Here is a 22560-nt window from a genome sequence, read left to right as displayed (position 1 = left end):
AGTTCTCCCGGTCAAAGATGACGATGAAGCTGCTTGTGAAAATGCCGCAGTGGAAAATAACTCGCCGACCTCAATCCCGGTTTGCTCAATTAATACAACTTGTGCACCTTTACTGACCTAATGCAGGGGCGGAATTAGGATTTTGATTCAGCGTAAACAATTAAAGTGCAAATGAATCAGATAGGTTCGCGAGCTTTTTAAATTGATTTAAAATTATTAAATTCGAGTCAAACTCGATATGATAATTTTTTCAAGATAAATTCAAATTTATAATATATTTTATTATTTATGAGCCGCTCAAATTCAAATTGGACTCTTATTATTTTTATATAATTTTAAATTAAATATATTCAAATTAAAGTTCAAATAATTTGAATAAACAAATTTAAATTAGTTTGAATTATAATTCGATTTTGTTCAAATTAAAAAATTCAAACAAATGGAATCGAATTTAAATTTAAATTATTTCAAATTATAATTTGATTCTACTTGAATCGAATTGATATTCAAATAAGTCGAACTAAATTCGAATTTTATTTTGAATTTCAATTTCAATCAAAATTATTTGTATCTTCGAGCCTCTAATAAAATTCAAATATTATGTATATTTTTTAAATTTGAACTCAAATATCAATATTTTTTATTATTTGATTTCATTTTCATTTGCACTAATAATATAATATAATTAATAAAATAAAAATATATAAAATTTTATAATTATAAAGCATCATAAAATAATTACTTTATAATTATTTTAAATTAATCATTAAGTACGATGAGATTAAATTTTAAAAAATTTTATAGATAAAATTTAATTAATTATATTAATTTTTTTATCATAAATTAAAAATAAATTATAGGTGCAAACAAATTACACAAAGAATAACTCAGTACTTATATCTATCATTTAATTTTTAAAGTTGTATAATAACATCATAAAATAATTTAATATAATAATAATGTAAATTTATCACTTCTATGGATTACAATGAGACCTGATAAATATCTAAATGAACTGAGCAAATTCTAATAAGATTAGATTTGACTTTGAAGATTCATTCCATAATCTTTTCTCTAATAAATTCATTTTAATGATTATATATTTATTTTTAAAATATCTCTTTTCTCTAATAAACTCATTATTTAATGATTATATTTTTATTCTTAAAATATATTTTTTAATTTCATGTACTATTTTTTTTATCTATCCACGCTGGTTTACATTAGCTCCGCCCATGGACCTACATATTCATCTCATTTAAGATTAGAATTCATTCTCAAGTACTTTAACCTTGTGCACAGTTTTTGAATCCGAGCAGCAAGGGACCACGGCAGGCTGCTTTTCGCGCACACAACGGCTAATCCAAATGCCCAATATCCTTTGATTGCGATCCTTATTTGAAAAAAAATTCCTGCAAATACGCCGTAGCTAGGGATCGAACCGCAAATGCCTAAGTAACAATCTAGATATCCTACCATGACACCATGGCCCTGGGGACTACTTTTCGCATTAAGGAAGCATGCATGGTTGTCGAGCAGAGCTTGGCATGCGCGTTACAACTCCATGAATGCTTAAGTCTTTGCCTTTCCCCTCGTTTCTAATCTGTGTGTGTGTGTGAGAGAGTGTGTGTGTGTGTGTGTGTGTGTGAGAGAGAGAGAGAATGGAGGGGAAAGTGGGGGAGAAATAGAGGCAGGCAGGCAGCCTTGTTCAGCAGAGGAATCACAATCACTTTGATTGTGTGTGGACAGTCAGAGTCTTGTGGCGTAACATAAGTCATTTGGTCCACAAGGGTGCAGTGCCGACACTCTGCTGGGCCTGCGTAGATTACTGCAGGCATCAGAGGGGGTCAGAAAATGCTGAAAAAACGTTTATGATCACGTTGCAGCATCTGCTGGGCGCCTTGGGATAAGGAAGTCGTTGGAGTGGCCACTGTTCCCATCAGCTTCAGCAGTGCATGCATCTGAGATTGGAAGAGACTTTTATATGGGTTCCAGAGTATCGCCGCTACCATCATCAAAGAATGAGGAGCTACATGCAAAGATGATATTAACTTAATCATCTCAATTCTGTTAGTGAGTAAGTAAAAATAAAACAAAAGGGTTAGCATTTGACCGCATGATACAAAATCAATGTCTTCCCTTCCCTAAACTGGTGTGTGTCGTCTCTCTAACCAGACCCGCTTGTCAAAATGCTGAAGGCCATGAATGAAACTCCATTTGGCTTCTGCCCAAAAAATTTGAAGTCTCTTTCCTATTTTCGCTCTGCTCTTGAGTCATGTAGATTTGACCAGAAGGCATGACCCAAGAAGGCCGCTATGGGGAGTTGATTCTTCTTGTTTCATTCCAGAACCAGTGCAAGAAGCCTCGGAGGTAATCAATGTGCCCAAGTATCGTCACTATTCCTTCCAGTGTCAGTTGCCTAAACCTTTGTTTCAGTACAGTATATTTATCATCTCTTCTCAGGTTGCCAGCAGGGATGCAAATTGTCTGTTCCTGTAGAAGAAATTACGATAAAATACGACACTGATAATTTCTTTGTTTTGATTTTTAGAATAATCCAATCAGACATTAGATTTACCAGCTGTAGGCTTCTGTTCAGCTGAGGGCTTCACCGAAAATGGCGGCAAAGACATATATGAGAACGTAGCGGCAATTGGAGGTCGTGGAGAAGCTGAGGCAGACTGAGCTGCTACAGCTAGCTGAGCAGCATTGAGGAAGCTAGTTGGTGCCAAACCCTTCAAATTAGTAGCTGCAGCCATAGAGTTCACTGCCATTGCTTTTGTTGGATCCCACGCAGTAGGAACGCCAGCGAGTGTAAGCGCCGACGGGGCACAAAGGGAAAGCATACTGGAAGTAGATGGAACCGAGTTGTGTTGCTGCTGTTGTTGAATTTGTCTTGTATGTTCAGCTGGCCTCTTCTGATAGTATTGAGCAGCAGAAGCATTGGATTGAGCATATTGAACCTGTTGCAAATGAGGATTAGAAAAGAAGAGCTGAGCCTCAGAAGGTTGCTGTTGCCTAGTGATTGAGTTGGGGACAGGAAGTTTCTGAGGATGATGCCCTAGAATGGGTGCCATGTTAGGGTTGCTCATGTTTGCCTTTGAGCTAGAGCTTGATGTTGAACGCTTTACATTTGTTTGCTGAGGAAGCAAAATTGCAGAGGCCTGCAGACTAGATTTTACATTTGTAGATGCTCTGGGACTACCACTAGCACTCTTTGAGAGTGAATTCGAGGGTGATCCAATGGCGCCTGTGGCAGAAGATGGAGGACTGCTACAAGCCGCAGAATGGTGCTGACCTCCCTGTTTGTTCCCATTAATTCCAAATGATATCTGAGTTTGATGAGCTTGAGAAGGAAGAGACTGTTGGGATGCTCTGCCTTGCAGTTGGAGGAAGCTGTTCTTAACTACTGGAGCAGCAGGTGATGCTCCAACAGGATCTACACCTCTTCCAGCAGATGGCTTGCCCTGAGGCCACTGCAGAGGACTTCCACCTTGTATAAGAGCTTGAGGAAACATTAGACCATGCGGGAACTTAGTAATCGTCGACCCTCCAGGCAGACTCTCAGGGTGGATCCCAAAACTGTTGCCAGAGACTGAGGGCTTTGAACGAGAGGATGCAAGATGCTGCTGCATTTGCATTTGCATTTGCATTTGCATCTGCATCTGTTGCTGCTGGTGCTTTGGAAGATGAATTAGATGCTGTTGCTGTTGATGGGAATTACCAGCAATGGTTGCAGCTGTAAGAGATGTACTAGCTGGCACAGTGCCTGCAGAAAGGTCAGATGATGTACTAGCCAGAGGTTGAATGGGGCTTACTGGTCGGGAAGACATATCAATGATACCGTTGCTTAAAACTGATGTAATCGCAGGTTCACCATCTGCTTTAGCAACTGAAAGGGAGGATTGCTGAGCACCCTTGCTAGCAGCTACAGACTTTCTATCCTCTTCATCATTTATATTTGTGTTTATTGACTCCTTGGCTACAGATTCCGCATCTTCTGATACATGGTCGATCTTCTGCTCTGTAGCTTGAGCAACAGCTACAGCAGCTGATGCCATCTGGTAGTAACCATGCCTAAAAGTTTCAGGAAGGCTTTGCAAAATGGCATGATTTTGTGCCACGGAGAAGTCAAGACCTGGTGGTGCATTTACAGCGCCACCAAACGATGCAAAAGGTATTGTAAAAGCTTGAGGTAGCAGTTCTACCTTCATGTTCTGCTTCTGTTGTGCCTGCTGATAGTATGGCTGCTTATTGCTGTGACCCCCTGCATTGCCCATTCGAACAGAAGCTGCAGTAGAAACACAGGTAAAGTTCCGAAAATGAATTGGTAGGGAAATTCATTGACATAAGAGTCTCTTTTGAGACTCAAAAATATTACCATCAGCAGAGTGGGGATTTGCATCCACACCCTTACTGCATTCCTTAGGACGAGCTTGCTGGGGCAGGAGATCTTGCCGCTGAATACTGACTGGGAAGCCATTAGTACTTTGCTGGGAATGCTTCTGGGTCGACCCACCCAAAGTGCTTGAATTTTGGTGGCTTTGTTGAACATGAGGCAGTTGACTTGCTTGTTGCTGTGGTCGTAGTTGTTGTGAGTGGAGCAAGTGCGAAGGGTAGAAAAAGGGCATTGCTTGAGCATTGTTTGTTCCTCTAAATGAAGGCCCTGTAAATTGGGAGGGAATAGGAAATGGATAGCCATTGTTCTGCAGAAAAGCCACGTATTGAGCATCATTTGCAGACATATTTGCAAAACTCAAGTTCACAGGAGTTGCCGATCCACCAGCTCCACTGCTACCCACAGGTGAACTGATAGCAGCAGATGTCCGCACCTCAACGCCAGCACTAGTAGTAGATGCAACTGCCCCCGCTCTACCAGCACCAGATGCCGCATTAGCAGGCTGTAGCAGCTGCTGCTGGTTTATCGGGAATATGAATGCAGGACCATGCTAAATAGATAATAAATCCATCACCAACAAAGAAATTATCTATTTTATGAAGAGGTCAAACAAGGGCAGGCAAAGAGAATCCTTACTGGAATATTACTTGCTGATCCAGACTGAGGCAATTGCTGGAGAATTAGTTGCTTTCGCTGGGCAGTTTCTACAATCGTACTATTGGCTTGTAAAATTTTCTCTTGTGATGTATTGTTACTTGTGTATGATGGAGTTACTGGTGTCCCCTTAGTGTCTTGCATTGCGCCTGCAATCGTGCCAAGAAAGCCTCCCTGCATTTGATTTCCAGGAAGAGAATTGTCTGACGGTGGAATCATATTCTGATTATGAGGCTTAGCTGCATAGAATGGTGTAGTTCCAGCTGCAGTAGTCCAAACACAATTCATCCTTGCAAACTTCTGGTAGTTGGATATCATCTGTGCCACAAAGCAATGTGTAGCACAGCGGTTCGGACGAGGATGAGACTGCAAAAATGCAGGTGGCTGCAAGACAAATTATGGGAAGCAGTATAAGACTACCACAGTGCATTCTTCGGAAAGCGAGTGTGCATGCAGAGAGAAAGGAAACCTGCAAGAGACTGGAAGAACCTGCTATTCCATTTATTGGAGCAACGGTTTGCAAAGATGGAACTTGACTCATGTATCTGAGGATGCAAAAAGATGAACAATCCAAATTCAAACACTAAATCCAAATAACCCCAGAACACAAGATCGATTACTTACCCGTAAGGAGGAAACGGCCCTGGCCAAGTTCCAACTGCCAATGGCATATGGAGCGAGGATGCTGATCCTAAAAGCCCAAAAGAAAAGAGCAAAGAGACACCCTCAAGTCAGATATCAAGGGGACAAAAAGATCAAATGAGAATTATTTTAACTTTTAGGAAATGTTCCCTAACCAGATTTCTCCTGTTTAGGCTCTGCTTTAACATCTTTAGCTTGCTGCTTAGGAGCTTGCATTTTGTCAAAGCCAGCATCTTCCTTCTTAGGTGGTTTCTCCAGATCATGTTGAAGCTCTGGGATTTGCTTGGCGACTGCTTGCTTCTTCAAATCAGTATCTTTCTCGCCTGACTTCTCAATCCGATGCTCATCTTTCACTATTGCAATCTCTGCAGTCTTTTCCTCTACCTTATCTTTGCTCACTTCAGGTGCCTGATAATGGTAGAAGCGAGATAGAACAAGTCACAACAATTTTTACCAAATTATGGTCATTTTTTAGTGAAACCTCCTACCAATTCAGTGTCTTGGTCAAGGGCATTAAACTCGTCCCTCTCTGGAGATAGCTTTCCGGGAAGAGCCTGCAAGAAACACACAACTTCCTTCAAATAAATTGTGGACGACGAGATCTTCTATGACAGTCAAGGAAGCAACGCCCACTCACCATAAGATCGAACTTAAACTTTTCCTCCCTGATACTCTGGGGCGGGCTGTGACATTGCCAATGGTTTGAGAATTAAACATGATTTACTAGTTATCTTCAACAACCACCAGAACTTACATCTTTTTAGCGGTAGTTTCACGAAGGTTGACGTCCAGGTCTACTCGTTCAGGCGGAAGCTCTTCCTTGTCTTCCGCCCTATCTCCCGTATTGGAGGACCATCCTGTTGAGGGAAGCAGATCTTGAATCTTACTCTCCTGCTGCTGCACATCGGTGAGACCAGTAGGAGTTGCACTGTTCTTTGCCTTAATCTGAATCTCAGATTCCACTTTGGCAGCAGGTGAAGATAAACTCGAGATATTATGTAAAGCCATTGGGTTCGTGGGGCTTTCTTCGTCAAGCTTCACGTGTCTTGGCCTTTTTCGCTTTGGAGCTGCAGAGAGACCAATGAGAGAGAGAAAGAGAAGAAAAAAAAAAGTGTTGCTTTTTCGAAAAATAAGGGTGGAAGTCGATTTGGATGGCAAGAACCCACCAATCGTCGGCGACGAGGCTGAATTAGAACATGAAACGGGCGAAGGAAGCGCGGATGCGTGTGCTGCTGGAGACGGAGACACGGAGCTAGGTGATGAAACTCTCGATTTGGCTTCAGTGCCCGATCCACCATCTGTATCCCTTGAATCGAGTTTATGACCATCCTGCTTCGGAAGAGAGCCAAATTGCCTCGTCATCCCAAATAAAACCTCCGCGACTTCAATCTCGATTTCATCTTGGCACAAAGATGTCGATTTCGAGAACTCTGGTCGGTGTTTCACTCCGTTCATCGGCTTCTGATGCCATATTACAACAACAAAAACAAAAGGAAAACGATTGTCAATCATTCAAACCACCTAAGAACAGAGAAAAGAAGACAAATTATCAGAATTCGCCCAACCATCTTTTTCCGGAGGGAACCGTTGGAAGAAGATGGAGAAAGTTGGGCAGCGGAAGCAGGGCTTAGCCTCGAAGGTGATGCGGAAGCCTGGTGAGTGATATGCTCGCCGCCCCCAGCACCACCGCCACCTCCTGTAACTGGAGGTTCGTGCGCCCTTTTCGTAGATGCTGGAAAACGAGGAGAAGATAACGATAAGAGGAAAGAAATTGTTAATCTCCTAAGACTTTCTAAATCAATCGCCACTTCCTACCTGAACGAGCTTTCCTTGGTACCGGAACGCCGATCATCTCGTCTGCCTTCCACTTCACCGCTTTTGGCAGAAAGCTCTTGCGGGGCAGCTGTTGGTGCTGCTGATGGTTAATATGCTGGTGGTTTTGTTGCGGCGAGGAAGCGGCCACCGGATTTGGCATCGGAGGAGAAGACGGCGGGAGCCGGACGGGAACCGACATGTCTTCATCTTCATCCTCCTCATCCTGGTCTATACTCTCCTCAGAGCTCTCATCGCCTACATCTCTGTGTCTGTTGCTTCCTTGAAGCAACCTCTCCCCTCTTCTCCTCCTGCTCCGGTTAGATCTGTCCCGATCTCGATCTTTCATTGCCCCTCGATCCCGCAGCCTAGATGTCTCCGGAATCTCCATCCTCCCATCCTCTTCTGCCCAGCAAGAAAAAAAAAGAGTTAGAATCCGAGTTTTTTTATAAAAAAAAATCTATATTGGAAATCGAACCGGGTGAGTCTCTGAAGGTGCTGTTGTTCCTCTGCCTCCTCCTCGACAACCCTCCCCCACTCCCGTTTGCCGCCGCCGCCGCCGCCGCCATGGTCCCTTTCCTCGCTTCACGATGCCTCTCCATCTCTCCTCGGCGTCCAATCAGATTACCAGGTTATCCTCATCCCAGCTCTTCTCTCCGCACTCCGACCGCTGCTCTTTCTCGCCCAAAAGGCTCCAGATCCAGGGCACCTTCGACAGAGAACTTCTCTGGATCCGGCTAGAACCTTCCCACGAACTCAAAAAGAAGGAAATTCTCCGAGCAGGCCTCCTCCTCCCCACCCTATCTCTTCTCCTTTCTCTTCCCTATTCCCGCCACTCCCTCTATCTTATGCTTTGCTACCGTCGCCTCCTTCAGCTGCCCCGCATCCGCTTCGCCTCGCCTCGCCTCAATCTTGTCACTTGCTGCACCCGACCGAGGCGCCTTCCAACGGCCCCGATTGCCCCTCGCCCTCCCACCCCCCGCGCTCGTCGGTCCGATCTCGCGATCCCATCCTACGGCCGCGACTCGGCGGTGCCACCGCGGCGCTGCGCTTGCAGTCAGATCAGAAAAATTCGCACCCCTCCCCCCCGGAACGTCTGCCCCACCGCCACGCGGCCGTCCGTCCAGTCGCTGGGCCCACCGCCCGGGACCGGCCCTCCTCTGCGCTCTCTTCCCTCAGTCCTCGCCCCGTCGCCCGTCGCCGTCGCCGTCGCCCACCAGGCCCACGTGGAAAGCGCGCGTGAGCGCAGCGGACGGTCGGGATCCGTCGAATCACCCTCTCCGACGAGGCCTCCACCGTCGGATCTGGGTTCCCTCTGGACCTGCCTCGTTTGCTCTCCCGCCTCCCCACCTTCTGTCGCAGTCGACGTCTCTCCTACGTGTCACCTAGTGGGATCTCATGGTCCCACATCCCACCAGACCACCACATGGCCCACAGCGCTCTCTGATTCGTTATTGTTAGGTCAATATTTTATGGAAAAAAAATAAACATATAATATATATATATATTATTTCCCTCGAGATCAAACATTTAAAATATTTGTGGTATAATAAATGCACTAAACAAACCCCATTTGTTGTTTAATGCTCGATCTTAATTAAATATGAATTAAATGAGATCCATAACTCCATATAAAAATACCCATACGTTGCCCATCCACTATTAAGCTTCCGTAATTTCGCACTTAAAAATTGAAAATTCCATTTTTCAAAGAGGGTCTTAGTAACTCCATTGATTATTACTATGCATACCTTGCCGCCACATTCAAATTTATAGTCATTTTGTTTACATAATTTTGGCATTTAATAGAATATAGATTGTTCTATTTCAATGCTCGTGGTGGAATATTAATTGTCTTCCAAAATGCAATTATCTTCTTTGTGGAATAATAAATTTATAAATCTCTAAATTGTTCATGTCTTAGTAAGATCCTCAAAGGTTCACACTCAATTATCTTGCACACTTCTTACAAATCTAATCCTTTTATTAAAGACATCATACATCCAGTAGGATTAACTTATAATATCCCTTTTTGTTTTTTGTTAGTCTAGTCTCACATGAATTGAAATTGGGGATGGGCCCAAATATGTGGTCAACCAACATGTCGTGCCCAAACCGACTCAATCTCAGACCAAGCTCAAATTTGAATTAGATGCATAAGAATAATAGAAAGAGGTACATAAATGATTGAACTGCACATAATTTTGTGAGTCTTTCCCTCCTTTCTTGCAAATCTTCCATTGAACTGGCTGGACAACAATGAGCCCTCTCTATATCCATAAATCATTTGAGATGAACCGCGTAGCGGCCGGTATCTAAACCGAGTTTGTGCCAGCAAGCAGTAACAATGTTCAATAACAGAATATGATACAAACATTCCAGGAATCCATGAATCATTCAAGGGTTGAACACAGGTTAAGCTCCAAAACAAATAAGGTTAGACAGGTTGCTCCTACATGAAGAAAAATAATAATCACATCTTGAAACAAAACAGAAGTGAATTGAATACTTGCTTAAGATCAAAACTTGCTTAAAGATCTAGATATTCCTAAGATTAAGACTCAAATGATAAGAAGCTAAGCAGTAGTAAAACCACAAGAGATTAATTCCTCATTGTGTAATGATGTCATTGCCATGCTGATATATTCTGATGATAATGTCGACATGAGTCTTAAAATACATGCACATAGATAACAAAGACCAGTAGTTCCTTCAGTTCTTTAAGCACAACAAAAAAGTTATATAGAACCAATATGTTGGTTGCAGAAACATGGAGGATGTTGCGACTATGTGAGAAATAGTGTTTTTGTGAACAAAAGTTATATAGAACCAATATGTTGTTGTAGTGGTTGGGAGCATCTACAATGAAGTGCCATATCTTAGCTCTGAATTTAACCAAAAGTCTCTTTTAAAAAAAAATTTTGATAAGGCACAGCATTGTGAATCACAAGAGTGTCCTTATAATTTCTAAAACGCTTGAGAGAGAATATGTTCTACCTTGCTAAAACTTAGCCCCCGACGATCGACAAAAGCATGTTGTCGACGATGATCTGTTCTGCATGTAAAAGGCCAACAGCATCATTAAGGACTGGCCGTAGATTGTAGCACGGAATCAGTTCAGGAGACAAATGGATGATCTTGTCGGCGAAGAAGATGTTGATTAAGGCTAGAACACCCTCAGGTGAACAAAATTTTGGCATCAGTTTGGCGGATGAGATCGTGCTCCATGTGTAAGTAGGCAACAAGCTTAGATGGCAGAGTTCTGTAAATGAGCTGCAATATTGTGGTCTGGCTGGTCATGGCACAAGGGAGAAAGCAAGGAAACAAAAGTAGAGATCTTACTTGTTCATCTTCTCTTCTAAACCCCCATTGCCACATCCAACTTTCTTCACTGATCCAAATCTTGTGTTTGATTTAAAACCACCGTTGAAGTTGAGAAAGCATGGAAACAAACCTGAAAAAGGCAACAGAGAAAAACTTAATGGAACTAATGAGGCAAGCATGTGATGGTGATTAGGCATCATCAGTCACAGAAAGAAGAAATACCAGAACACAAGAGTAAACAAGAAGGGAACCAGACTGCAAGCAACTCAACCAATCCGTCGGTATATATACCTGCAGCATGTCAGAGTCATTTTTTCTTGGAGACAGAGCAACAGCATAGATTCTGATCTCCCTCAGAATAGATTCTGCTCCCTCACACACAGTAATTGATGTAGAAACTGACGACAACTTAGATCCGTCGCCGACAACGTCGAGATCAAGACGTGAGCCGACACATAAGCCCTGGAAAATCAATTGTGCTGTTGGTCCCGTGGAAGAGGAAGAGCCAGAGCCACAACCCACAAGGAGTAAACATCAACAGGCCTGCGGTCGGCCACCTACAAAGGCCAAAAATAATTTACCATAATTATTGGACAGATAACGATCTCATTCAAAATTATGGTGAGTGACGTCCATGTCAGTGAATGATTTTGACACGGAAACCAGACAATAAATTATATAATTGAAGATTGAGTTGGAAAGCAGCCACACGGCATCTACCTTTATCCCCCACCTCTATCTCTCTCTCATATCTGATAGGGTTGGTGGGGTGGCAAAGCAGAGTCCACATAGCTTTCGGCACAAACACGCCCATTGGTGGACATCAATCTTTTCTTTCAAGGCAAAATCTCAGCTTTGGGCCCTGGCAGCATCATGATATTTTAATAAAAAATCAAACTTTTTGAGTGGATTGCATCAGAAGGTATTCATTGTTTCTGGTCCCTGGTGTTATCTACTAACTGAGTGGTCCGAAGTGGACGCAGCTGGAGCGGTACGGTGCAAGTTTTAACAAGCATTAAAAGGGTCACTGTCAGAGTCCTGGCACTATATATGCATATGTATGCAAATAGTGAGCAGCAGAATGGGGCATTGAGTGCAGGAGCAGGCCACACGCCTTGTTTCCAGATGGAAAAGCACCATCCCACGCCCAAACACATTCGAGAAGATGAAGGCAGTTGTAGGGAAAGAGTTAAGTCCACTCACTTGGAGGTGCATTTTCTGCAGAGTTGTGGTTTGCTGGATCCCTCCTCCTCAACTTCCCTATTTGGGTACGGACGTCCCATTATTCTGCAGGAGCATGCTCGGTTTGTTAGTCAAAGATGACAATGAAGCTGTTTGTGGAAACGGCAGCAACCTTGATGCCTGGTCTGGAGTTGCTAAGTACAGCTTAAGCAGTGCCAAGCTGAGCCATAGCCAAGTTTACTTCTCTATTAAGCACAACGGTCAAACAGGCTGCGACATGTTACAACTTCTACATAAATACTTCATAAAATCTAAGATACATCAAGTAGTTTTCCTCTCTTTTTCAAAGAGATGAACAAACTGTTTTTCAATAACTTTTTCTGTCTTGATGTGGTTGTCTTGCCTTATATCAGAAAAGGATGGATGGATAAACACCATTTCACTGGATTACAAAGAGGGATTATGGAATCAATGACGTGGTTTGAAAATCAGCATACCAATTTTATTCATTATTTACTGAACAGAATAGCAGGTCAATGATATGTATTATAATATGGCAAATTATATCAACACATGCTATATGAAATTTTTTAGTCATTACAAACTAGAACACGTCATTTTTAATTAGTCTTGCACGGCGTGGATTAGACTAAAAAAAGAAGATGCGGAGTCAACAAGTTGACAACCGACTGCAATCCAAAAGCCAGAACTAATGCTACTTCAAATACTAGATATGTAGCTACTGTTTCTAAAATTCACAGTACGAATAGGGACAAGGGCAGCTCTCACAAATTGCTCACGAGCTACCTATCAGTACTTAGCTCATAATAAATACAGAATGGTTGTCCTCCACATAAGTGCACATGTGATATGTCTTGTGAGTATATGAGTGCTGTGATGGGATTAGAGTTGTTTTGTTGATGTTTCTTTGGGGGGAAAAGAGAAGAAAAAAACAAAGGCATTAGCGACATTTGTCTAGAAGGACAACCAGCTTTAGAACTTGCCTTTGCAATCTGCTTAATCTTTTTGGTGGCACCAGCCAGCTCGACAAGTCATCCGCTCCACATCAGTCAACAGCGCCACCCATAATTGACCATCTCTGAATACTTTATTCCTGCAAAGATTACTCTATAAGCATCAGGGGAGTGTGTGTGTGTGTGTGTATATAAAATTGACAAAAAGAAAATGATTAGGTATGATGAAACCGTGGGCCACGGCAGAGCACTAAAGAAGTTGTAATGAAGCAGTCATGGAGCTGGAAACAATTGGTCAAGTTTCAGATCTTCTGTGTATGATAATAAGCCAATAAAAATGCCAATTTTCTCGGCCAAACTTTATCTAACAGACTTGACGATAAGCTAATAAAATGCCAAGTATAGAAACAAGCATGAGTGGGTGGCATTGTCTGTCAACAAAATTATACATTAAGCTAGCAAAGACAGTAGAAAACAAATGTCAAGACAAATGCGGCGTACCATCTGATGGCATATCTCCATCTCAAAGCCAAACTCAGACTAATTTCCTGCCACACTTCAAAAACCAAATAAGTATATACATGAAGTAGACAAGGTTTCCAATGTAAGTAAACTTAGACATATCTGATATGACAATGAGCACAGGCATTTCATAAAAATTAAACGGTTAGCAAGAATGGAAGATCAAAGTCAGCCAGTTACATTCAACAAACCTCCAACAACAGTAAGCTATTGGTTTTTCTCACTATTGATAAAGATTCATATCAAAGCAAAACGCATACACGACGATATCAACTCTCAATCCACAATTAGGTAGCTTCAATAAGGAATGAAAAGCAAGAACAACGGTTCACATTATCTCAAGTAAAATAACATCCAAGCTCCAAGGATGCTTAACCAACAGAGAACAAATGAAAAACACAATATATAAATGAAGTGTGTCAAAAAATTCCACAATGGAACAAAAAATGTACCAGCATCAAAGAACAGATGTGTAAAATCGAGGGGCTACAGGTAATGATGATATTAATTTAATTATATCTCAGTCCTGTTAATGAGCTGGAATAAAACAAAAGAAGCAGTTGGTGATGGTGGTTAGCATTTAACCGCATCATACAAATCATAAGAGGACATCTTTTGTACAGTCAATTGTTTTCCCTAAACTGCACTGGACTGTATCTTTAACCAATTGTCAAAATGCTTAAAGGTTATAAATCAGTGCCATTTTTCCCTCTGCTTCTCCCCATAGATTTCAAATTCCTTCAATTTTTAATCTTCAAACTTGGGCTCCATAGATTTGAGCAGAGGGAGATAGTTTGGCAGAGCTGAGTCCTCTTGTTTGATTTCAGAAGAGATGGAAGGAAACCGGATGCAGCCTATGCCCAAGCTTCAGCATTCGTCCTTCCAGCATAAGTTGCCTGATCTTTGTTTCAGTCCAGTATACTACCTCTTCTCAGGCTGCCAACAGCCTTGCAAATTGTCAGTTCCTGTATAAGAAATTAAAATAACGTGAGACACCCATATATATTTTGTTTCAGACATTTAGATAATCCAACGAGACATTACATTTACTGGCTGTGGGTTTCTGATCAGCTGACGGCTTCACAGAAAATGGAGGCAAAGACATATATGAGAACGTAGCAGAAATTGGAGGTCGAGGAGAACCCGAGGCAGACTGAGCTGCTACAGCTAGCTGAGCGGCATTGAGGAAGCTAGTTGGCGGCAAACCCTTCAAATTATTAGCTGCCGCCAGAGAGTTCACTGCCAATGCCTTTGCTGGATCTGAAGTTGTAGGAACACCTGCCTGTGCAAGTGCTGAGGGGGAACAAAGGGAAAGCATACTGGAAGTTGATGGAACTATGTTGTGTTGTTGCTTTTGTTGAGCTTGTCTTGTTTGTTCAGATGGTCTCTTTTGATAATATGGAGCAGAAGCATTAGACTGAGCACAATGTACCTGCTGCATATGGGGATTAGAGAAGAAGAGCTGAGCCTCAGAGGATTGTTGCTTTGGTTGCTGAGACTGTTGCTGTTGTTTAGTGACTGAGCTGGGGGCAGTAAGTTTCTGAGGATGATGATGCCCTAGCATGGATGGCATGGTAGAGTTACACATGTTTGACTTTGAGCTAGAGCTTGATGTGGATTGCTTTACAGCAGTTTGTGGAGGAAGCAAAATTGCAGATGCTTGAGAACTGGGTTTTACACTTGAAGATGCTCTAGGACTGCCATCAGCACTCCTTGAGACTGAGTTTGAAGGCGATAAAACAGTCATTGTGGCAGAAGACGGAGACGGACTGCCACATACCCCAGAAAGGTGTTGACCTCCTTGTTTATTTCCATTAATGCCAAACGATATCTGAGTTTGGTGGCCTTGGGAAGGAAGCGACTGTTGGGATGTTCTGCCTTGCAGTTGGAAGAAGTTATTCTTAACCAATGGAGCAGGTGATGCTCCAGCAGGATCCACACTTCTTCCAGCAGATGACTTGCCCTGAGACCACTGGATGGAACTTCCACCTTGCACAAGTGCTTGAGGAAACCCTGTTAGAGCATGTGGGAACATAGTAATTGTAGACCCTCCAGAAAGACCCTCAGGTTGGACGCCAACACTGCTTCCTGAGCCTGAGGATTTTGAACGAGAGGATGCAAGATGGTGCTGCATCTGCAGCTGTTGCTGCTGGTGCTTTGGAAGATGAATTGGATGCTGTTGCTGTTGATGGGAATTAGTAGAAATGGCTGTAGCTGTGAGAGAAGTACTAACTGGAATGGTTCCTACAGGACGATCAGATGATCTACTTGTCAGAGGTTGAATAAGGTTTACTTGTCGGGATGACATATCATTGATACTGTTACCAAGAACAGATGTGATGGCAATATCAGCATCTGCTTTAGCAAATGAAAGAGAGGAATGCTGAGTAGTACCCTTGCCAGCCACTACTGCCTTTCTATCCTCGTCATCATTTATATTTGTGTTCATTGACTGCCTAGCTAAAGGTTTCCCATCTTCTGATTCATGATTACTCTTCTTCTGCTCTGTAGCTTGTGTTGTGGCACCTACTGGAGCAGATGCCATCTGGTAGTAAGCATGTCTGGAATTTTCAGGAAGGCTTTGTAAAATGACATGATTCTGTGCCATGGAGAAGTCAAGACCTGTTGATGGACTTACAGCCCCACCATAGGATGCAAAGGGTATTGTAAAAGCTTGAGGTGTCAGTTCTACCTTCATGTTCTGCTTCTGTTGTGCTTGCTGATAGAGTGGCTGCTTATCACCATGGCCCCCAGCGTGAATGGCAGCTGCAGTAGACACACATGCAAAAAAATTGGTTCAGAATTGTTTAACATAAGAGTAATGGTGTCAATGGGTAAAACTTAGGTCGGGCACAGCATAGGTCCCATTCGGCCCATCCTTTTCCATTTGTGCCTGTCTCGGCATGGCTCCAAACAGGCCTTGCCAAGCATGACTTGGAAAGGGCTTCCCCCTCGCCCCGCACAAGGCTTGGGGCCTAGGTGAACTGTGCCTGTTCTAGCCGAACTCAGGCCCGCATGTACAATAATTATAAAAAAAAATAACAAAAAAATTCATAACCAGAATATATATATAAAGGCAAGCCGAACTTGGCCCTCAGTTGTGCCAAGTTTCATCTCCTGTCATGCCAGGCACAGCTCAAATGAGCTTGAACTCAGGCCCATAGGTTATAACACAGCACATAGCCTGGACCCACTGGGTGTCCCGGGAGGGGCACAGTATGGCCTAGGTCAACCTGAGCCATGTCAGGCTGGGCCCTATTTTACACACCTCTACATAAGAGTCTCTTCTGAGATTGAGATATTTACCATCAGCGGAGGGAAGATTATCATCCATGCCCTTGCTGCGCTCCTTAGGACGACCTTGCTGGGGCATGAAATCTTGCCGCTGATTAGTAGCCGGAAACTCAATAGTGCTTTGTTGTGGGTGTTTATGTGAAGACCCGCTCAAAACGTTTGGATTTTGATGGCTTTGTTGAACATGAGGCAGTGAACCTCCTTGTTGCTGCTGCTGTGGGCGTAGTTGTGGGTGAAGCATGTGAGAAGGGTAGAAAAAGGACATTGCTTGAGCATTACTTGTGCCCCTAAATGGAGCCCCTGGAAATTGGGCAGGAATAGGAAAAGGATATCCATAGTTCTGCAGAAAAGCCACATACTGAGCATCATTTGGAGGCATATTAGCGAAACTCAAGTTCACTGGAGTTGCTGATCCACCAGCCACACCACTACCCACAGCAGATCCAATAGCAGCAGACGTCCGCACCTCACCACTGGAGCTAGCAGTTGCTGATTTGGCTGCCCCAACTCTACCAGCACCAGATGCTACGGCAGCAGGCTGCAACAACTGTGCCTGGCTTATGGGGAATATGAATGCAGGAGCGTGCTAAATAGATAGAAAAATAAAATTACAAAAAATTAATTATTTCATTTAACAAGATTTCAAACAAGGATGGGCAACGTCAGCCCTTACCGGCATATTACTTGTTGATCCAGATTGAGGCATTTGCTGGAGAATTACTTGCTTTCGCTGTGCAGTTTCGATGATAGTATTATTATTGGCTTGTAGCATCTTCTCCTGTGATGCACTATTACCTGTGAATGACGAAGCTGTTACTGGTGTCCCTTTAGTGTCTTGCAATGTGCCTGCATTAGCACCTAGGAAACCTGCTTGCATCTGATGTCCAGAAAGAGCACTGTCAGAAGGTGCGACCATAGTGTGATTATAAGGTTTAGCCCCATAGAATGGTGCAGCTCCAGATGCAGCAGTCCAGAAGCTATTCATCTTTGCAAATTTCTGACAGTTGGATATCATCTGTGCTATGAAACAATGCGTAGCACAGCGCTTAGGACGAGGAAGCGATTGGAGAAAAGCAGGTGGCTGAAAGATGAGCAATCCAAAGCAGACAGTGAGCCTTTAATACAAAGCATGCTTTAGCATGTGAATGAGCGTGGAGAGTGAGAGAGAGAAGAAGCGAGGGAGAGGAAACCTGCAAGGAACTGGAAGGGCCTGTAGTTCCATTTATTGGGACAGCGGCTTGCAAAGGTGGAACTTGACCCATGTATCTGAGGTGAAGAAGATGAATAATCAAATTCAAAAACCAAATCCGAATACTTCCAAGAATACAAGATCAATAACTTACCCGTAAGGTGGAACCGGCCAAGTTCCAACTGTCAATGGCACATGTACAGAGGACGCTGATCGTACCAAAGAATAAAGAAAAAAAACTCATGTCAGATATCCTGGTGGCAAAGATAATATAAGATTTATGAACTCTTTGAAAAAATTTCCCTCGCCAGATTTCTCCTGTGCCTTAGGATCTTTAGATTGCTGCTTAGCAATTTGCATTTTATCGAAGCCAACATCCTCCTTAGGCTTCTCCAGATCAAGTTGAAGATCGACGGTTTGCTTGACGACTGCTTGCTTCCTCAAGGCAGTATCTTTCTCGCCAGACTTCAAGATGTAATGTTCATCTTTCCGCTTTTCTTCTGCCTTGTCCTTGTTCACTTTCGGCGCCTAATATGGGTAGCAGCGAGTTAGAACAAGGCAAAATGGCTTTTGCGGACTTACGATCATTTTTTAGAGAAACCTCCTACCATTTCAATGTCTGGAGACTGAAGATTGTGATCTGGGTCCAAGACATTAAAGTCTTCCCTCTCTGGAGATAGCTTTCCTGGAGGAGGAGCCTGCAATAAAAACACATGTTTCTTCATTGACCGAATGACTAGATTTTCTAAAGACGTTTAAGGAAGCGCAGCCACTCACCATAAGATCGAACTTGAACTTTTCCCCATTAGGACTCTGGGGTGCGCTGTAACACATTGTCAATGGTTTGACCAGTGAACACGATATACCAGTAGAAGTTAATAAAACGAACAACAACCAGAACTTACTTCTTTTTGGCGGTGGTTTCACGGAAGTTGACATCCGAGTCTCCGTTTGCATGAGTAACAACAAGCTCCTCTTTAGTTTCCACCCTGTCTCCCGTATTGGACCCTCCTGTCGGAAGCAGATCATGAATCTTACTCTTCACAGCCTTCGCCGACTCGTGCCGTTGCACGTCAGAGAGTCCAGCCTGAGAGACCGGAAAATCAATCAGCGGACCTCCACTTTTGACAGGAGCTGCACTGTTCTTTTCTGATATTGGCGACGAATCTTCCTGCTTAATGTGGTTCTCGGATTCCACTTTGGCTACAGGTACAGATAAACTCGAGGGACTGTGCAATACCACTGGGCTCGTGGGGCTTTCTTCGTCAAATTTCACGGGCCTTGGCCTCTTTCGTTTTGGGGCTACAGAGCGAAGAACCACGAATGTAAGAGAGACAATATTTTTCTTCTTTTTCTCTTTTTTTTCCAATAAAAAGAGGTAGTAGATATGAAGCATAAAACCTACCCATTGTGGGCAAAGTGGCAGGATTAGAACATGAATTGGAAGAAGGAAGTACAGCTGAATAAGCTGCCGGAGATGGAGAAACTGAGCCAGGTGATGAAACTCTAGATTTAGCTTCATTGCCCGATCCACCATCTATATCCCTAGGGTCCATCTTGTGGCTATCCTGCTTTGGAAGAGAGTCGAATTGCCTTGTCATCCCAAATAAAACCTCCGCGACCTCAATCTCGATCTCATCCTGACACAAAGATGCCGATTTGCAAAACTTTGGAGGCCGGTGTTTCGGTCTACTCATCGGCTTCTGATGCCATATAACAAGAAGAAAAACCATGTCAAACATTTAAGCCTAACAGACGAAAAGAAGAAAAGTTAGCAGAATTTGCCAAACCATCTTCTTTCGAAGGGAACCGTTGGAAGAAGATGGGGAAAGTTGAGCGGTAGAAGCAGGGCTTAGCCTCGAGGGCGATATGGATGCCTGGCGAGTGATATGCTCACCGCCTCCACCACCGCCTCCAGTAACTAGAGGTTCATGTGCCCTTTTCGTAGATGCTGGAAAACCAAGAGAGAGCAACCATAAGCGGAAAAAAAAAGAGGGGAAAAAAATTGAAAGAATCTTTGTTTTTTGTATTCTGAGACTTTCCAAATTTATCGCCGCAAGAAACCCTTCGCTTCCTACCTGAACGAGCTTTTCTCGGTACAGGAACACCGATCATCTCGTCTGCCTTCCACTTCACCGCTTTTGACGGAAAGCTCTTCCGAAGCGGCTGCTGATGGTGGTGGTGGTTACTATGCTGCTGATTCTGTTGCGGCGAAGAAGCAGTCACCGGATTTGGCAGAGGAGGAGAAGACGGAGGCAAACGCACAGGAACCGACATGCCCTCATCTTCATCCTCATCGTCCTGGTCCATACTTTCCTCAGAGCTCTCATCGCCTTCATCTCTGTCTCTGTTGCTTCCATGAAGCATCCTCTCCCCTCTTCTCCTCCTGCTCCGGCTAGATCTGTCCCGATCTCGATCTTTCTTGGCCCCTCGATCCCGCAGCCTAGATGTGTCCGGCATCTCCAGCCTTCCGTCCTCTTCTGTCGAAGATGTCGTCCAGTAAAGAAAAAGTCAGAATTCGAGTAAAAAATAACATAAATAACGAAAAAAAAATCATCATGGAATCGAACCAGGAGAGTCCCTAAAGCTGCTGCTATTCCGCTGCCTCCTCCTCGGCAACCCTCCGCCACCTCCGTTTGTCGCCGTCGCCGGCGCCATGGTCCCTCTTCTCGCTTCACGATTCCTTTCCATCTCTCCTTGTCATCCAATCAGATCACCAGGCTCTCCTCTTCCCTCATCCTTTCTTACACCACCCCACCAGATCTTCTCTTCACACCCGACCGCCGCACATCCCTCGCCCAAAAACTCCAGATCCAGGGCACCTTCGAAAGAGAGCTGCGCCAATCTAGCGGGATCCTTTCAGGAGCTCGGAAAAAAAAGGAAATTTTCCGACCAGATCTCCTCTTCCCCCTCGCTCCTCCTCCCTATCTCTTCGCCTGCTCTCTCTTTTTTTCCCTCTTTCCCTTTCTCGCCACTCTCTCTATCTTATGGTCTGCTGCCGTCGGCCCCTTCAGTTGCCCCATCCGCTTTGCCTCAATTTTGTCACTTGCTGAGTCCGACCGAGGCGCCTCCCAACGGCCACGATTGCATCTCGCCCTCCCGCCCCTCCGCGTTCGTCGGTCCGATCTCACTCGCCCAACCGACGGCCCAGCTTGGGCCATGCCACCGTGGCGACATCCGCGCGGTCAGGTCAGTAAAATACGCGACCAAGAGAGCCTACCAACCGCCACGTGTCAGTCTCCTCCAACGGCACGGCCCCGAAAATCTTCGCCGCGACTGGTAACAGCCAGTCGCAGGGCGTGTCGCATAATTTCCTCTTGTGAAGCTTCGCACCGTCCCTCTCCCCTTCGCCCTGTCCTCGTCGCCGACGAGGCCCACGTGGAAAGCGGGTGGGTGCGCAACGGACGGATGAGATCCGCAGAATCATCCGCGTCGAGTAGGTTTCCGCCGTTGGATTCTCGTGCTGACGTGGAGATTGGAGTTCGGGCCGAGTTGGTATCCTGGGGTCTCGCGCTCGAGAGTCCCGAAGCAGGCAGGTCCGTTGGCACGAAAAGATCGTACGGTGCATCGTGCTCCAGATATGCTTCGGAGGCGGGAGATTCCGCTTCGGTTTCTCTCACATCTATTCCTGCCCTCCTTTTGTCCTCGTGCACGTCCATACGTGGCTCCCAGTGGCGTCAGCCGGTCCCACACCCACCAGGCCACGACCGACTTCCTTTTTTATTATCACGCAAATATTTTAATAGGGCCATAAAATATTCCATACAATAAAATATTATTCCAGACAAAATTAAAATAAAGAAGAATTTGTCTAAACACACCCCATTTTTACTAATTTTCTAAACTGTTCCTGCCCTCCTTGCTTTTAGCAAAAACACACTCTTAGATTACATATTTTAATAAATATTTTACCAAAGACGTATACAGATTTTAAAAATTATGAAAGGACACATTATTATTTATCAAAGGGTGTATTTTTTTCTAGATTTTTTTTATTAAACAGTTTTTTTTTAAATACTCCAACTAACGGTCGTCCTAACTGCATAAATTCTTTACAATTGACCTGGCCATGAAGTTTATAATGGAACAGAATTATAAAAGAGAATAAGAGTTTGAATCTCGACGAAGTCAAAATAATATTCTCTTTCATCGTGATCAATTGTAACTTTTCGATTTACCTCCTTATAGATTATTGTGAAATTGATCGTGTGTGACCATTAGGTAGTGTATTCCATCGTTGTACAGAAGAGAAAAAAAACAGAATGGCAAATAGGTCACAGACGGCTAGTTGGAAATATTTTGAGAAAAAATATTCTTTGATAAGTATCGAAGTATCATTTATCTTTTGGTAATTTTTAAAAATCATCTGTGTCTTTTTGTAAAGTGGCAAAAATTAATTAATCCAAAAGTAAATGCATAAAAAAAAAGTCCTCGAACTGCTGTTTAATAATCACTCTTAATTAAATGCATATAAAGAAACCAATCCGTTGTCCAATGACTGAGATGGGCCCACATAATTATATACTAATAATCGTAGGCATTATTCTATTATATTCCTATCAGAATAT

General features: G+C 43.5%; 2 protein-coding genes and 1 long non-coding RNA gene across 10 annotated transcripts; all 3 read right to left on the bottom strand.

Annotated features, from left to right (window-relative positions):
* Window positions 1-1989: 1989 nt before the first annotated feature.
* Window positions 1990-8345, bottom strand: LOC141839144 (protein TIME FOR COFFEE-like). Of its 5 annotated transcripts, none has more exons than XM_074726823.1 (15): window positions 7986-8345; window positions 7511-7912; window positions 7261-7427; window positions 6862-7156; window positions 6450-6762; window positions 6333-6378; window positions 6184-6249; window positions 5851-6103; window positions 5678-5744; window positions 5523-5598; window positions 5036-5437; window positions 4382-4949; window positions 4209-4291; window positions 2579-4061; window positions 1990-2493 (listed from the first exon to the last, which is right to left on the bottom strand). In XM_074726823.1, exons 1-15 carry the CDS (start codon window positions 8107-8109, stop codon window positions 2450-2452), a joined length of 4389 nt encoding a protein of 1462 aa, XP_074582924.1. In that variant the 5' UTR covers window positions 8110-8345; the 3' UTR covers window positions 1990-2449. The 5 variants fall into 5 exon arrangements, with proteins under 5 accessions (XP_074582924.1, XP_074582923.1, XP_074582919.1 ...); XM_074726822.1 differs by having other exon boundaries at window positions 2579-4291; window positions 4382-4706; window positions 4833-4949; XM_074726818.1 differs by having other exon boundaries at window positions 2579-4291.
* A 1288-nt stretch (window positions 8346-9633) lies between these two features.
* Window positions 9634-11186, bottom strand: LOC141839143 (uncharacterized). Of its 3 annotated transcripts, XR_012602683.1 has the most exons (4): window positions 11054-11127; window positions 10850-10961; window positions 10505-10780; window positions 9634-9959 (listed from the first exon to the last, which is right to left on the bottom strand). It is a non-coding gene; the product is annotated as an uncharacterized LOC141839143 (long non-coding RNA). The 3 variants fall into 3 exon arrangements; XR_012602684.1 differs by having other exon boundaries at window positions 9634-10780; window positions 11123-11186; XR_012602682.1 differs by having other exon boundaries at window positions 9634-10780.
* A 2827-nt stretch (window positions 11187-14013) lies between these two features.
* LOC141839142 (protein TIME FOR COFFEE-like) lies at window positions 14014-20954 on the bottom strand. Of its 2 annotated transcripts, XM_074726817.1 has the most exons (15): window positions 20563-20954; window positions 20071-20472; window positions 19783-19943; window positions 19398-19695; window positions 18898-19294; window positions 18770-18815; window positions 18601-18690; window positions 18301-18520; window positions 18147-18201; window positions 17994-18069; window positions 17477-17884; window positions 16816-17389; window positions 16202-16275; window positions 14554-16108; window positions 14014-14474 (listed from the first exon to the last, which is right to left on the bottom strand). In XM_074726817.1, coding segments are annotated over exons 1-15 (4479 nt in total). In that variant the 5' UTR covers window positions 20684-20954; the 3' UTR covers window positions 14014-14472. The 2 variants fall into 2 exon arrangements, with proteins under 2 accessions (XP_074582918.1, XP_074582917.1); XM_074726816.1 differs by having other exon boundaries at window positions 14554-16275.
* Window positions 20955-22560: the final 1606 nt, after the last annotated feature.

The sequence above is a fragment of the Curcuma longa genome, chromosome 11 (assembly GCF_044706935.1).
Source record: "Curcuma longa cultivar G26 ecotype Majalengka, Jawa Barat chromosome 11, ITB_CL_G26_1.1, whole genome shotgun sequence".
NCBI lineage: Eukaryota > Viridiplantae > Streptophyta > Magnoliopsida > Zingiberales > Zingiberaceae > Curcuma > Curcuma longa.
This window is presented reverse-complemented; position numbering and strand designations above follow the sequence as displayed.

Excerpts from the sequence above, each read along its gene's own strand:
- LOC141839144 (XM_074726818.1), bottom strand. The coding sequence starts at position 8,109 with ATGGAGAGGCATCGTGAAGCGAGGAAAGGGACCATGGCGGCGGCGGCG. Across the intron at positions 5,599-5,677 it reads GGGCCGTTTCCTCCTTACGG|ATACATGAGTCAAGTTCCAT; the intron begins GTAAGTAATCGA and ends TTGCATCCTCAG. Across the intron at positions 4,292-4,381 it reads AAATCCCCACTCTGCTGATG|CTTCTGTTCGAATGGGCAAT; the intron begins GTAATATTTTTG and ends TTTCTACTGCAG.
- LOC141839142 (XM_074726816.1), bottom strand. The coding sequence starts at position 20,683 with ATGGAAAGGAATCGTGAAGCGAGAAGAGGGACCATGGCGCCGGCGACG. Across the intron at positions 18,521-18,600 it reads AGTCTCCAGACATTGAAATG|GCGCCGAAAGTGAACAAGGA; the intron begins GTAGGAGGTTTC and ends TACCCATATTAG. Across the intron at positions 17,885-17,993 it reads GCCCTTCCAGTTCCTTGCAG|CCACCTGCTTTTCTCCAATC; the intron begins GTTTCCTCTCCC and ends CTCATCTTTCAG.